The following is a 14,827-nucleotide window of genomic DNA, read 5'->3' as shown; positions in this document are numbered from 1 at the left end:
CTCGCCTTGCTCTGTTCTGTGATGCGCGTTCGTGACGTCACGTAATACGCAATTACGTTGAAAAGGTCACGGTTGACTTAGGCGGAAGTACCGAGTCAGTGTTTACAAATGTGCGGAAGGAGGACCATATACACATATTCAAATGTCTTTGTGTCAGTTTATCGTTTAAAATGCCCATTTCGTGTGCGTATCCTAGGTGTTTTAATATGAAAAATCCTACTGACTCGGTACTTCCGCCTAAGTCAACCGTGACCTTTTCAACGTAATTGCGTATTACGTGACGTCACGAACGCGCATCACAGAACAGAGCAAGGCGAGCATTTGTGCTTATAAAACTTAAACTTTTTTTATTTATTTTTGAAATGACCGATCGTTTCGCTAGATAAGACCCTTATTCATCGTCTGGTATCGTTTAAAGCCCTTTGAAGCTGCACTGAAACTGTCATTTGGACCTTGAACCGTTTGGGTCCCAATGAAGTCCATTTTATGGAGAAATGTTTTCATCAAAAACCTTAATTTCTTTTCGACTGAAGAAAGAAAGACATGGACATCTTGGATGACATGGGGGTGAGTAAATTATCAGCAAACGTTTTTTTAAAAGTGAACTAATCCTTTAAGGCATTTTAAGTTTTTAACTTTACAGTGTTGCTTCTGTTCCAAAATACGAGTTCATAATGCTTCCTGCAGTGAAAAAGTCCATCACCTATTTTCCTCACATTTCAAAATCTATATACATATTTAGAAATATTTTGGACTGTGTTCACTTGTAAATGGTGCTTGATCTGTGTATATTTCTCTCCTGATTTAGGCTAGACACTTTTTCACTGGAAACAACAATGAAGAGGACTCATATTATAGCCAGAAGCAATGGTTTAAAATTAAAAACTGTTAATGATGGTTTTATTTCTTAAAACATCCAGCTTTTTGCTTTACAAAATATTAATTAATGGACTGGCATGGTGTGGATTACTTGTGGATTATTATGATGTTTTTATCAGCTGTTTGGACTCTAATTCTTTATTTGACCCTCTAAAATCCGTGTATCGTTCGTTCATTCGTTTTTTTTTATTTAATATTGAAAGTAGAAAAATGAAAAACAGCTCCTTTTTCAGTTTTTCTTTTAGTTTTTAGAATTCAGCTTAAATATTTGTTTTTAGTTCAGGGGTAGAAAAATGAATAAACAGGTTGAATATTAGATTTTTACACGTGGGCGGGAATTAAACACCCCTTTCTGCTGATTGGTCAGCCAAAGATCAAACCGTGCTGTCATCGGTTCTTCCACAGTTTCGTGCGGCAGAAAAATAGTCCTCCGCTGCTACAGTTTTACGGATTCTTAACGCATTTATTGCAACTACATTTCATCTTTTTTCATCAAACAAACAGACTAATGAATAGCTCGACACAACTTGTACCGGGGCAGAGTCTACAGGGCTCCCAAGTGATGGGGGTCCGCGAAATAATTTGCTATAGCCTACCGTATTTCCAGACTGTAAAGTCGCTTTTTTTATCATGATACATAGGCCTACTGTGATTTATTCCAAAGTGACTTATATGATGCATTTAATGTCAAATAATCTAAATGCACATTTTAGAGTGGTCTTTTTCTTGTGGCCAGCCTGAGGCACACCTGTGCAATAATCATGCTGTCTAATCAGCATCTTGATATGCCACACCTGTGAGGTGGATGAATTATCTCGGCAAAGGAGAAGTGCTCACTAACACAGATTTAGACAGATTTGTGAACAATATTTGAGAGAAATAGGCCTTTTGTGTACATAGAAAAAGTCTTAGATCTTTGAGTTCAGCTCATGAAAAATGGGGGCAAAAACAAAAGTGTTGCATTTATAATTTTGTTCAGTGTATGTGTGAACTAGAGTGACTACTCACCTTAATGTTGTTCTAAAGGCTTTTAACTTAATTAACACAAAAAATGTTCTGCTCGCACTTTCCAATTTAATGGCAGAGAATGGTGACTTTTGGTGGTGAGAAGTTTTTTTTTTTTTGTCTTTTTTTTTTTTTTTTAAGTAGATGCATATCTGTCGTAAAATAATTCTATGCATCTCATGGCTTATATTCCAAGCGTTCTGAAGGTATTCTGTGGGTTTAGTGAGAAACAAACCGAAATGGCAAGTTGTCCTGTGTGCGAGTGCGCAGCAACTCAGACCGCAAACAAGTGCATATCATTTTGAGAAATCAATTATAATAAATTTTAATAAAACACAAGACTACGTTATAAAACTCTTAGAGTAGCCTATTTAATATCTGTTATTCTCTGGTTGTCAGTCAGTTCTTGCGTGAACATTAGAGCCAATTTATTATTCTTTTCTTTTTGTTTTAGTGTTTAAAATATTTGTTTTGAAACAAATTAATTCAATAATTACTTAATTAAACAAACAGACTTACTAGGTGAGCAGGGTAGGCTATGACAGCTATCATGCCCAGCTGATGCAAAGAATAGAATTTATACCTACACAGAAGAAAGCCCTATCTAGACTCTGCCCCGGTACAAGTTGTGTCAAGCTATTCATTAGTCTGTTTGTTTGATGAAAAAAGATGAAATGTAGTTGCAATAAATGCGTTAAGAATCCTTACAACTGCAACAGCGGAGGACTATTATTCTGCTGCATGATACTGCGGAAGAAGTTTTTTTTTTTTTTTTTTTTTTCTACTTTAAATATTAAATAAAAAAATGAATGAATGAATGATACACGCATTCTTGCTCTATTCTTTTCTATTCTATCTGTTGTCTTTTTATTATATAATTTAAAAAGAAGCATTGCTACGTGTACTACGTTAAGCTAACTGAGACTTGTTATAGCACTTAGCACGTTATCATTGCTCTTTTGTTGATTTTGATTGCATCCATTTTCCTCATTTGTAAGTCGCTTTGGATAAAAGCATCTACTAAATTCACCCATTCACTGCAGAGGATCCATTGCTGAGCAAAATGCTACATTTCTCCAAATCTTTTCTGATAAAGAAACCAACTCATCTACATCTTGGATGGCCTGACGGTGAGTACAGTTTCTTTTTTGTGTGAACACCTTTGAGCTGCATTTTCTTTGTGAAATACAGTTTTATTTTCCTTTTGATTTAGGATTGAAGTGTGATCTGGATATGTTTTTGTGTGATTCATCCACAAAAGACGCTGCAAAGTGTATATGCACTGATATAAAGTACCTCTGCTCCATGTGCACTTAAAACCAGCATTTTTTTCAGGCTACCTCTTTTCAGTGCAAACGCTCTGCATAGATATAAACAGTGGGTGCATTGGATTCGTAGGGGAATTTCCTTCACAATCTAATCTTGTTTTTGTGCTTCTACGTTGCAGTCTGATGAAAGATTACTTCTTTAGACCTCCCATTAACAAGTTGAGCCACACTTTCATAGACAAATTCCTGGAGTCGGCTTACAGGACCAGCTACCAGGATGAGGTATGATGTTCCTTCCATTTATATGTAACTTTTCATTTGTTATCACGCTGTCACAATGTTTATAATGGGTTTTAACTCAATCAGGGTCTGTAACTGGTCAGTAAGAGAGAGAAAGCATCACAAGGACAAAGTTTATTGCACTGTCTGTACTGCCCTCTGGTGGTTTGCCTTTTGAAATGCATAAATGCTTAATGGGATGCATTTTGCTGGCAGTATTTTTTCAAATCAAAGTTCTTGATTTTATTAATAATCTTGTTGTCTTCTATCTGATTGTTGTCAGGTTAAGACACAGGCTCCTGTCCAGACCTTTGCCAGTCCAACGTTCAGCTCTTTCCTAGACATGCTCCTGTGCTGTTGTGTTCTCCTGGCTCTCTCTGTGGCCTGCTTCCTGCGACCGCTGGTTACCCAACAGCCCCTGCCCACACCTGCCCTCATAGTGGCTGCAGTTGCAGCTGTGCTTGAATGTTTGGCCCTAGTGCTGGCAGTACGGTGAGTGTAAAGATTACGATCATTTATTCACCCTCATGTCGTTCCAAACCTGTACAATTGATTGGTTTTCATGCAATATAAAAGAGCATATTTTTCAGAATTTTTCAGAACTGCGTTTTTTGTTCTGTACATTGATGGTGAATGGATTTGGCAAAACTGCAAAACTGCAAAAAAGGTCATAGGATAGATTTTGTTCGTATTTTGAATTAAATTTTATTTTTGTATTTTCTGTTTTCACTTTAGTTTTAGTTAGTTTTATTAATTTTGTTTTGTGTTTTTGAATTTTTCAAGTCATTATTATTATTATTATTATTAAATGTTTATTTAGTTTTAGTTGGTTTAGTAGCAAATAAAAATAAACTAAACAAAAATTTAAAATGTTGATTTGGCAGCTAGATTAAATAAAATAAGATATATATTTGTTAAGATAAATATTTTGTATTATTTCAATTAATTTTTATTTTATTTCACGTATCAAAAATTTAGTTTTTTATGGTTTTATACACTATAATAACCCTGGCATATAATCAAACATTGCATCACGTCATTCTAGCTTTAAACAAAATCAATTTTTGATCATGACATTAGGGTGAATTAATAATTTAATTTCTGGATGTATGTGTTGATTTTATGTTTATTTAGTAGTTTTTGTTATTGTTTATATAGTTTTTATTCATTTTTATTTATTAGTTGTAGTTAATTTAGTTTTATTTGTTTTAGTACTTCATTTTAAGCTAAACAAAAATATGAAATGTTGCCTTGGTAATGTTAATTTTTTTATTTTTTTTATTTCAGTTAACGTTTACTTTATTGTAAGTAACCATTTTTTATGGTTTTAGTTCACTCTAATACCCCTAATGTATAATCAAAATGGTCCAACATGCCATGCTATATTTGTAGAAAATTGTACACGTTTAGAATGAAATGATGGTGAATAATTGATTCTAGGAATGTAATTTTTGAATGAACTATGCCTTATTAAACCTGCCTTGTAGATGTGGCCAAAAGTAAAAAAAATAAATGGTTTACTTGCTGTAAATATTCAACAGATCAAATTGCATTATCTTTTTAGTATACCTGTCAGAAATGTCTCTGATGTTTGTAATCTGTCAGGCCGAATTTAGAGTTTTCAATAAGAATTTCATGCGTCTTGAGATTACATTTTTTTTGCAGATATTGCTGCTGTAAAAGAATGGGGCTGAGCTAAAAAACTATTTATCTCAAAGAATGATACACGTGTTAAATAATGTAGAGGAATTACTCATTTAGCCTCTGTTTCAACCAGCAGGCGTCTGGATCTGTTCCAGGCTGATACAGATGTTTGTTTCATATTAAAAAGCTTTAGCATCCTTTTGTAGCTAAAATAAAAAATTTAAATGTGTTTCATTTGCATTCAGTAACAGGATCATTCACCCCAAAATGAAAATTCTGTCATCATTTACTCACCCTCATTCGTTCCAAATGATTTGTTTGTAACTAAACAGTCTCAGTTCCCATTGACTTTTTATTGCATTGACTGAAAATACAATGGAAGTCAGTGGGAACCAAATATGTTTCACTATCAGCATTTTTTTAAATACAGGTTTGGAGTAACATGAGGGTGAGTAATAATGACAGAATTTTCATTTTCGGGTGAGCTATTCCTTTAAGGGCAGTAACACATTGGCAGTAATTTTTAACAATATTTCTCTTTGCAATTTGGTTTGGTCTGGAAATTGTGGGGAAATTTGATTTTACTGTCTGATAAAAATGTCAATATCAATATTTTCAGTGTTATATTGTCTGCATGATGGAATTGAATAGATACTTTGCCTACCATGTTTTTGTTCATATCAGTGTTACTTTAGTATCATTGAGATACTACTATAGTTTTTATTAATATTTAGAATTTTTATTTTTATATTTGTCATTCTAATTTTAGATTTGGTTATAATTAGATTAAATTAGAAGTTTTGGACATTTTGTTCTGTGTTTTTATCATTTTTAGTAGTTTTTTGTGATGTCTATATACAGTCAGGTCCATAAATATTGGGACATCAACACAATTCTAACATTTTTGGCTCTATACACCACCACAATGGATTTCAAATGAAACGAACAAGATGTGCTTCAATTACAACAGTTTGTAACACTTGGTTGCAGTAGAGGCCTGGCAGAGCATCACCAGGGATGAAACCCAGCGTCTGGTGATGTCTATGCGTTCCAGACTTCAGGCTGTAATTGACTGCAAAGGATTTGCAACCAAGTATTAAAAAGTGAAAGTTTGATTTATGATTATTATTCTGTCCCATTACTTTTGGTCCCTTAACAAGTGGGAGGCACATATGCAAACTGTTGTAATTCCTACACCGTTCTCCTGATTTGGATGTAAATACCCTCAAATTAAAGCTGACAGTCTGAAGTTAAAGCACATCTTGTTTGTTTCATTAGAAATCCATTATTAAATGTTTTTGTATTATTTTCCCATAGTTATTGTTTTATTTTATTTCAAATGATTTGTATTGTATATTATTTTATTATTTTTTTATGGTTTTAGTTTTAGTTAAATATAACAACCCTGGATCACATTAAATAAATATGGCATCTACTCTAATTAAGGTCCATAAACACCAAGGAACCAGCTGGCTTAAATTATGAAAGTTTTAACTCTTTTAACTCCTATTCCAGTATATTATTGGGATGTTTTGTTGTTCAGAATAGGCCATTTCCTCAGTCTTAAAATGGGACCAAGGCAATAGCAGCATAATCCACAATACACAAAGCGCATATAGCTGTTTCTGTATAATCCTGAATCTGATTAAATGTATGAGAAATGAGAAATCTCATTGTCTACTTTACAGACGAGCCTTTTACCTGGACAGAGTACTGAACTGCACCATGACCCTCCTCTGGGCCATTTCTGGCTGGGTTCCCCGTCACATGATCGGAGCAATGCTGGTGTCTTTACCTGCAGTGGCTGTGTTTTCTCATATCACCTGCAATATGCATGACTCCCTACAGGTAAACACAGCAGCAATGATATTGTGAAAGGGTTTTCATGTATGTCAAATAGTTTTATTAAACATAAATTGTATTTGTTTAACAGTTCAGTCTTTTTCCTACAAAAAAAGTACTGTAGTAGTACAGTGATGTTAATACCATGGTACTCTGATATCTACAATAGCACTGCTCACATTCACTGGAATTTTTTTATTTTGTTTTAGAGTAACCCAGTCTTTGTCCTGTTTCAGATGGCAACATTTTCCTCCATTAATTTCCTCCATCTTTAGGATTAGAATATAAAAATATTAATAAATACTAAAATAGCATTTAAATAATAAAAATTGTAGTCACAAGGTTTGTGAAACTGATTTATTCTTATAATCAAAATAGAATTATTCTTAATCAAAATAAAATGTGACCCTGGACCACAAAACCAGTCATAAGGGTAAATGTTTCGAAATTGAGATTTATACATGATCTGAAAGCTGAATAAATAAGCTTTCCATTGATGCATGCTTTTTTTAGAATAGGACAATATTTGGCCGAGATACAACTATTTGAAAATCTGGAATGTGGGGGTGCAAAAAAAAAATATTGAGAAAATCGCCTTTAAAGTTGTCCAAATAAAGTTCTTAGCAATGCATATTACTAATCAAAAATTAAGTTTTGATATATTTACGGTAGGAAATTTACAAAATATCTTCATGGAACATGATCTTTACTTAATGTCCAAATGATTTTTGGCATAAAAGAAAAATCAATCATTTTGACCCATACAGTGTATTTTTGGCTTTTGCTACAAATATATCCCAGCGACTTAAGACTGGTTTTGTGGTCCAGGGTCACAAATGCATGCTTAATATACGGTTCAAAAGTTTGAGGTCAGTAATATTTATTTTTAACAAATGAATGCCATTTGTCTGCAAGGATGCATTAAATTGATCACATTTGACAGTAAAGACATTTATTTAAATAAACAAATCTACAATCAATCCATCCTGAAAAAAGCACAACTGTTTTCAACACAGATAATAATAATAAATGTTTGAGCATCAGATCATCATATTAGAATGATTTCTGAAAGATCATGTCACACTGGAGACTGGAGTAATGCTGCTGAAAATTCAGCTTTAATCACAGGAATAAATTACATTTTAAAGTATAGTACAATAGAAAATCATTTTTAAATTGTAAATATTTTTCAGAATATTAGCCTACAGTTTTTTAATTGTATGTTTGATCAAATTAATGCAGCCTTGCTGAGCATAACAGACTTAGTTCGAAAAAAAAAAAAAAAAAAAAAACACTTACCAACCACGTACTTTTGAACAGTAGTGTGTAATTGTTTGAAATAATAAATATTTATGTATACATCCCAATTTGTTGATCCCTTTTTAAAGCAGAATTAAATCCACAGAGTTTAGGATCACATATGTGTCACGGTTCAGTGTAGTAAGGACTCGCATGAAGCTGAAAGTCAAAGTCTTTTAATATAATCCACACAAGGCAATTCACGACAGTAAGGCAGCAAACACACGTACACAGAGACGAGACCGGACCAAGAAACACTGAACTGTTTACAGCTTATATGGGGAACGTAAATGAGGATAATGACTAGACACACCTGAACATAATGACACAATCAAACATGAGGAAAAATGTAGGTCACACAGAGCACATGGGGAATGAAAACAAAACGTCCATGGGTGTGACAGATCGTCCCCCCCTCCCAGAAGGCACGAGAGAAAAAGGCCGCAGAGAGAGAAGGCCGCAGAGAAAAAGGAAGGGACGGAGGGGGACTTCAGAGGAGGACAAAGGAGTGGATGTGGGATGGAAAAAGGTGATTAGAGAAGGTTCAGGAGGTGGCCAGATAACCGGGAGGAGGACGATAAACCGAGTCCAGGGTGGTGATGGAGGAAGGAGCCAGGGATGAAACAGTAGGAGCCAGGGTGGATCAGATGGAGGGAGGAGTCAGGACGGAGCCAGGAGGGACATAGAGCAGGAGGAGCCAGGCAGGACCCAGGCCACAGCCATGATGGCGGCCCACGGTGGAGCCATGGTGGAGGAAGGGCTGACGACTCCAGGGAGCAGACTGACGGCGGCAAAGCAGGTGGTGGAGGAACCTGAGGCGGAGACAGAGAGCCGATGAGCCAGGGCAACACAGAGGATCCCGAGGGCCAAGGCGGAGCAGAGGGCTCTGACGATGGCCGAGGCGGGGATCCAGAAGGCCGTGGTGGAGCCGGAGCGACAGAGGACCAAGGTGGAGCCAGAGGGAAGGAGGAGCCTGACAGAGCCGGAGAGACGAGGTGTAGCCAGTGGAGTGGAGTCCCGCCGTGGCGGCTGGCCGACGACAGACCAAGACTGAGCCGGAGGGGCGAGGGAGCCCTGAGGAGCTGGTGGACTGACGGGCCACTGCGGAGAGGGGGGAACTAGGAGCCATGGTGGAGCTGCTGGGTCGAAGGGCCGATGCGGAGTCCAGGACTCAGAGGCTGGAGGCGGAGACAAGGGATCCAAGGGACACCGATGGAGACTGGCCGACCTGCAGCGAATCCAGTGCACTGATGGTGCATTGAGGGTGAGCAGAGGGGCTGACTGGTGGTGATGGTGAAACAGGGATGACAGGAGGAGGCAGAAGAGGAAGGGTGGGTGGGAAATCCAGATAGGTAGAGGGTTCATGGATGGTGTGCGCTGCCCACACACACCATATCGCCACTCCCAATACTGGGAGCGCGGTGGATAGGGGAACGACATCCGTGGTCGTTTCTGGGCACGCAGACGGTTCAGGACGGGCAGACAGTTCATATGAAGGCAGGAGAAGAGGGGGCATGTCTGCATATATATCCCAATCCGTAGACCATCGCTCACCCTCAGCCATGGTGCTGTCATGGCTTTCGCACCTGGTCTGACGTCGTGGGCTCTGGCTCTCCGTCAGCGGTGGGCTCAGGCTTTGGGTCCGCGCAACGGGGAGATGGTGGGCTGGGCTCTGGGTCAGGAGTGGGGCTGATGTCGTCGTCCACAATGTCCAAGGTGAGCGGGGATTTGCAGGACACCAGCACCCACTCAATGAAGGCAGCGAGGCTCTCTCGTGGACCCTCCCCGGACAGCTGCACTCGTGTGGTGGTGTTTAGTCCAGTTTGATAAAACGAACAGAGGTAGCTGTCCGGGTAGTGTGTCAGGTTGGCGAGGAACACAAAGTTGTTAGTGTGGTCCTCGAGAGAGTGGTCCAGCAGGAGGACGAGGACGGCATCCATAAACAAAACAAAAACTAAAAAAAAAAAAAAAAAAAAAAAACAGAAAACAAAACACGGGGAAACATGCCGCTTTATTTTATAAGGTCCGGTCTTCTGTCACGGTTCAGTGTAGTAAGGACTCGCATGAAGCTGAAGATGAAAGTCAAAAGTCTTTTAACATAATCCAAACAAGGCAATTCAGGACAGGAAGGCAGCAAAAACACGTACACGTACACAGAGACAAGACCAGACCAAGAAACACTGAAATGAATACAACTTATATGGGGAATGTAAATGAGGATAATGACTAGACACACCTGAACATAATGACACAATCAAACATGAGGAAAAAGTAGGTCACACAGAGCACATGGGGAATGAAAACACAAAACGTCCATGGGTGTGACAATATGAGTTTAATAAATGAGGATCCTCGTCTTCTGCCTGCTTGAAAAGTTTCTTGGTCCTTTATTGTGTAGATTTCCTTCAAAAGCACTCTAAAGCAGCTGTAAATAGAAAGTATTTATTGTTAAAACATAAGATACAATTTCATATGCAGTAAAAGAGTAGCAAAACACAATAAATGTGCATGCTGGTCTAAATGCCTTTTAAGTGTGCACTAATGTATGGTACAGTACATATCTATTATATAATTTTTTATAGACGTGTCTGTGACCTCTAGACAGCAAAGATGCAGTAATTGAAGCAATTTGATGCTGCTCTGAGTCAGGGAAGCACATATGTCTGTAATGTGCAATCCTGCACATACTCTTCTGCGAGCATGAGCATGTTTAATTCATGTCATTCTTTTCCCCAGTTCACCATGTTCACCTGCTGTGCTGTCATAATTGCCATCATCCAGTACAGCAATTTCTGCCAGCTCAGTTTCTGGATGCGTTCAAGCCTTGCTACGCTTGCGGGACTCACCTTTCTCAGTGTGCTCTGGAGCCCCCCTTGCAGGTTCAAACAATCACACAATACACAATATATAAACAGAACTTTTGCACACAGCAGCAAAAGTGTTTTTTGTCATCTTTGAGTTAAATATTTAGAAATCCATTTACTTGAGAAACAACACTGCATAAGACTTGTTTTTAGAAAAATGTCTTAAATATGAGAATGTATTTTGACTTAATGCAGTTTTTTTCTTTTCCTTTATTTAAAAAAGCAAGTGAAAAAAAACTGTGCTAGTACAAAAGATGAGATTTTTAGATATTTTAACTGGAAAACAAGTTGAAAAAGTATGGAAGCCCCTTTCCACCACTGAAAACAAAAAAGGTATGGTAATAGTGGCTTTTTATCTCACAATTCTGACTTTTTTTTTCTCAGAATTGTAAAATAAAAACTCACAGTTGACAGAAATAAAGTCAGAATTGTGAGATATAAACATGCAAATGCGAGTAATAAAATACAAATTATATTTTCTGATATTTTCTCAGAATTGCGAGTTTATATCTCACAATTCTGACTAAATTGACTAGTCGCAATTGAAAGTAATAAAATAAAAATATATATCTTGCAATTCTTGCTTTATTTCTCAGTTGCAACATTATTTCTAAGAAATTTAAGTCTCACAATTCTAAGTTTTTTTTTTTGTAATTGTAGTTTCACACAATTGTGAGGAAAAAAAGTCAGAATTGTGAGAAGAAAAAGTTGCAGTTTCCATAATAATGACATTTAAATGACTCGCCAAAGCTGGATTTATTTGATTAAAAATACAGTAAAACAGAAATATTGTGAAAATCATCCAGATTTAAAATACCTGTTTTAATTTTAAATATATTTTAAAAGGTAATTTATTCTTTTGATCAAAGCTGAATTTTCAACATCATTACTCCAGTCTCCAATGTCACGTTCTCCTTCAAAAATTATAACAACATACTGATTTTTCAGGATTATTTGATGAGTAGAAAGTAAAAAAAAAAAAATTTTTGAAATTGGTTTGTAACATTATAAATGTCTTTATTGTCACTTTCTATCAATTTAATGCATCCTTGTATTTAAATATTTATTTATCCAAGTTTATGAATTGTGATGTTTTTATTGGACTTTCATAAATTAGTTATGTTATGCTAAAACTAATACAAAGCTAACTTTTTGCTGTCATTTTTCTTATAGTACTTGGGAACGTTTATTTTTGAGGTAGGTTTAAGACTACAGATACTACTTGTTGTTTCCTATTTTAGTAGATTGATTTTATGCTAGCATACCACTGAAGAACTCTCAACCTAGAGTTTTCATTTTTGTTTCAGCAATTGTCTTTCTCTGTATCCACCAGATCCAGTGACTTCAACAGCAGCTTTAATGATGTCCAATCCCCTGCAGAAGATTCGACCCAATTGCAGGACCTGCTCGGCCCGGAAGCTTTGGTTGCCTTCTTCCTATTGCTCCTCCTCGTTTGGTTCCTAAACCGTGAGTTCGAGGTGAGCTACCGTTTACACTACCACGGAAACGTGGAAGCAGACCAGCACCGCATCAAGATCCAAAACATGCGGGACCAGGCCGACTGGCTCCTGCGCAACATCATCCCCATCCACGTGGCCGAGCAGCTGAAGGTGACTCAGAGCTACTCGAAGAACCACGACAACGTGGGCGTCATCTTTGCCAGCATCGTCAACTTCAGCGAGTTCTACGAGGAGAGCTATGAAGGTGGGAAGGAGTGCTACCGCGTCCTAAACGAACTCATCGGGGACTTTGACGAACTCTTGCGCAAATCCGACTTTTCCAATATCGAGAAGATCAAGACGATCGGCGCCACCTACATGGCGGCATCTGGGCTCAATACGCAACAGTGTAGCGGTCAAGCCCATCCACATGCCCACCTGCGAGCACTCTTCGAATTTTCTTTGGAAATGATGCGCGTGGTGGACGACTTTAATAAAAACATGCTAGGCTTTAAGTTCAAGTTGCGAATCGGGTTCAACCATGGACCTCTTACCGCCGGAGTCATCGGTACCACCAAGCTACTCTACGACATCTGGGGCGACACGGTGAACATCGCAAGCCGGATGGACACGACTGGCGTGGAGTGTCGTGTTCAAGTTAGCGAGGAGAGCTACTGCGTGCTCAGTGGAATGGACTACGAGTTCAACTACCGCGGTACCGTCAACGTGAAGGGCAAGGGTCAAATGAAGACCTACCTTTACCCGAAGAGCCCAGACAGCGGACCTGTGCCTCAATACCAGCTCTCGGTCTCTCCAGAAATCCGAGCGCAGGTGGATGGCAGCATCGGCCGCTCGCCCACCGATGAGATCGCCAATATGGTCCCAACGGCCAGTGCTAGTAGAGTAGGCACGTCGTTCTCTGTGAGCTCAGGACTTACCGGACAGGGATTCGCCGGTAAAGACTTTCCTGAGAAGACTGGAAGCAATGGTACGTCAAAGACTCAACGATCTGCATCTGCGTTTGGCCTGACTTGCATACCAGAAACCAGCTTGAGTGCAAATCCAGCAGTTTTCGGTAAACCACCAGACCCGACTTTGACCTCTCCTCCTGTCCGTGCGGAAATCGCAGAGGTTGTTGCAAAAATGGACGGAGAAATTGCGTACATGGGCGAAATGACAAAACTTTGACTTGAAACAAGCCAACATTGTTATCGCTGTTGGTTTTAACCCTTTAAACATAGGCTCTCCATTGAGTTTGTCGGGACAGGCGTGTTTAGGGATGTATGCTAGTGTAGATTTGCATCCGCCTATGTGGAAACTTTAAGCACACAACCTTGAAGTGTTTATAGCACTAGCCAAACATGGAAATACTTTCACATCTGGATGGTGGTGCTGGACTGTAAAAACTCGGAGGAGCCACATGAACCATTTCTACATGGGATACGAAATGCAGACGAGATGCATTTGGACGGCACAGACCTGAAGTCCCATCCTTAAATAGACTGCAGTTATTTCCGCTAATTTTATTTTGAATATTATTTCCCTCTAGCTTCTACTATTGTCGCCTTTCGTGAATGGTTTTCTTTTAATGAAGTGCCTTTAGGATGATAACAATATACAGTATATGAGGCATTTTTCAAAAAGGTTTCTCAAACAAAAATTTCGCTGAAGATCTAAAAGATTTAGCATGTAAATTTGATGTTAGAAAGCGCTTTAATTTTTGTGAAAATATTTGGTATATTTTGGAATATTTGTAGATAAATTGAGTTCTCTCAGTTGGACGTTCATCAGTCAGTATTCAAAAATCATCTGTAAAAGACCTGAGATAAAACCATTGCGTTTGGTGCATGGCCAAAAGTGTCTGTGAAGAAGTATTAGTGAAATGTAGAGCAAGCTATGGGCTAAAATCACCTACAATCAACAATATCAAACATTTCTACAGCGCTTTATCTTGATGCATGTATTCCTAAGTGTCTGATTATGGCCTTTCTGTCTCTTTTTTCGTGATTTTTCCTGTTGCTCTTCATTCTGCAACTAAATGCTTGGTTGGCTGACCAACGTGCAGTTGTGTAAGACAATGCGCAAGTTTGCCTTAACGCTAATAAGATCATAGTCTTAAAGGACAAAAATGCATTCATGCATTAGCTACTGTGACTCTCAGACTTTACACAAAATATTACATAAAATATAAAAATGGGCAGTCACTTTTAAGATATAGGAAGTTTGTTTACAAGTCAACATAAATCAACACTGACCCCATTTACTCTCCTAAAAACATGCCTAATCTTATTCTGGATGATTCATTAGT

At 38.1% G+C, this 14,827-nt stretch overlaps 1 protein-coding gene across 1 annotated transcript in view; it reads left to right on the top strand.

Annotated features, from left to right (window-relative positions):
* LOC306858544 (adenylate cyclase type 9-like) overlaps positions 1-13,707 on the top strand; it is a gene marked incomplete at both ends in the record, with an annotated part of 77,490 nt that extends 63,783 nt beyond the window's left edge. Inside the window, 6 exons of the mRNA XM_079399120.1 lie at positions 3,332-3,434; positions 3,715-3,923; positions 6,764-6,923; positions 10,953-11,095; positions 12,254-12,277; positions 12,414-13,707. Coding sequence (XP_079255246.1) covers positions 3,332-3,434; positions 3,715-3,923; positions 6,764-6,923; positions 10,953-11,095; positions 12,254-12,277; positions 12,414-13,707 — 1,933 coding nt within the window. The remainder of the gene's footprint in view (positions 1-3,331; positions 3,435-3,714; positions 3,924-6,763; positions 6,924-10,952; positions 11,096-12,253; positions 12,278-12,413) is intronic.
* Positions 13,708-14,827: the final 1,120 nt, after the last annotated feature.

This window comes from Barbus barbus (genome assembly GCF_936440315.1).
Source record: "Barbus barbus genome assembly, chromosome: 3".
Taxonomy (NCBI): domain Eukaryota; kingdom Metazoa; phylum Chordata; class Actinopteri; order Cypriniformes; family Cyprinidae; genus Barbus; species Barbus barbus.
This window is presented reverse-complemented; position numbering and strand designations above follow the sequence as displayed.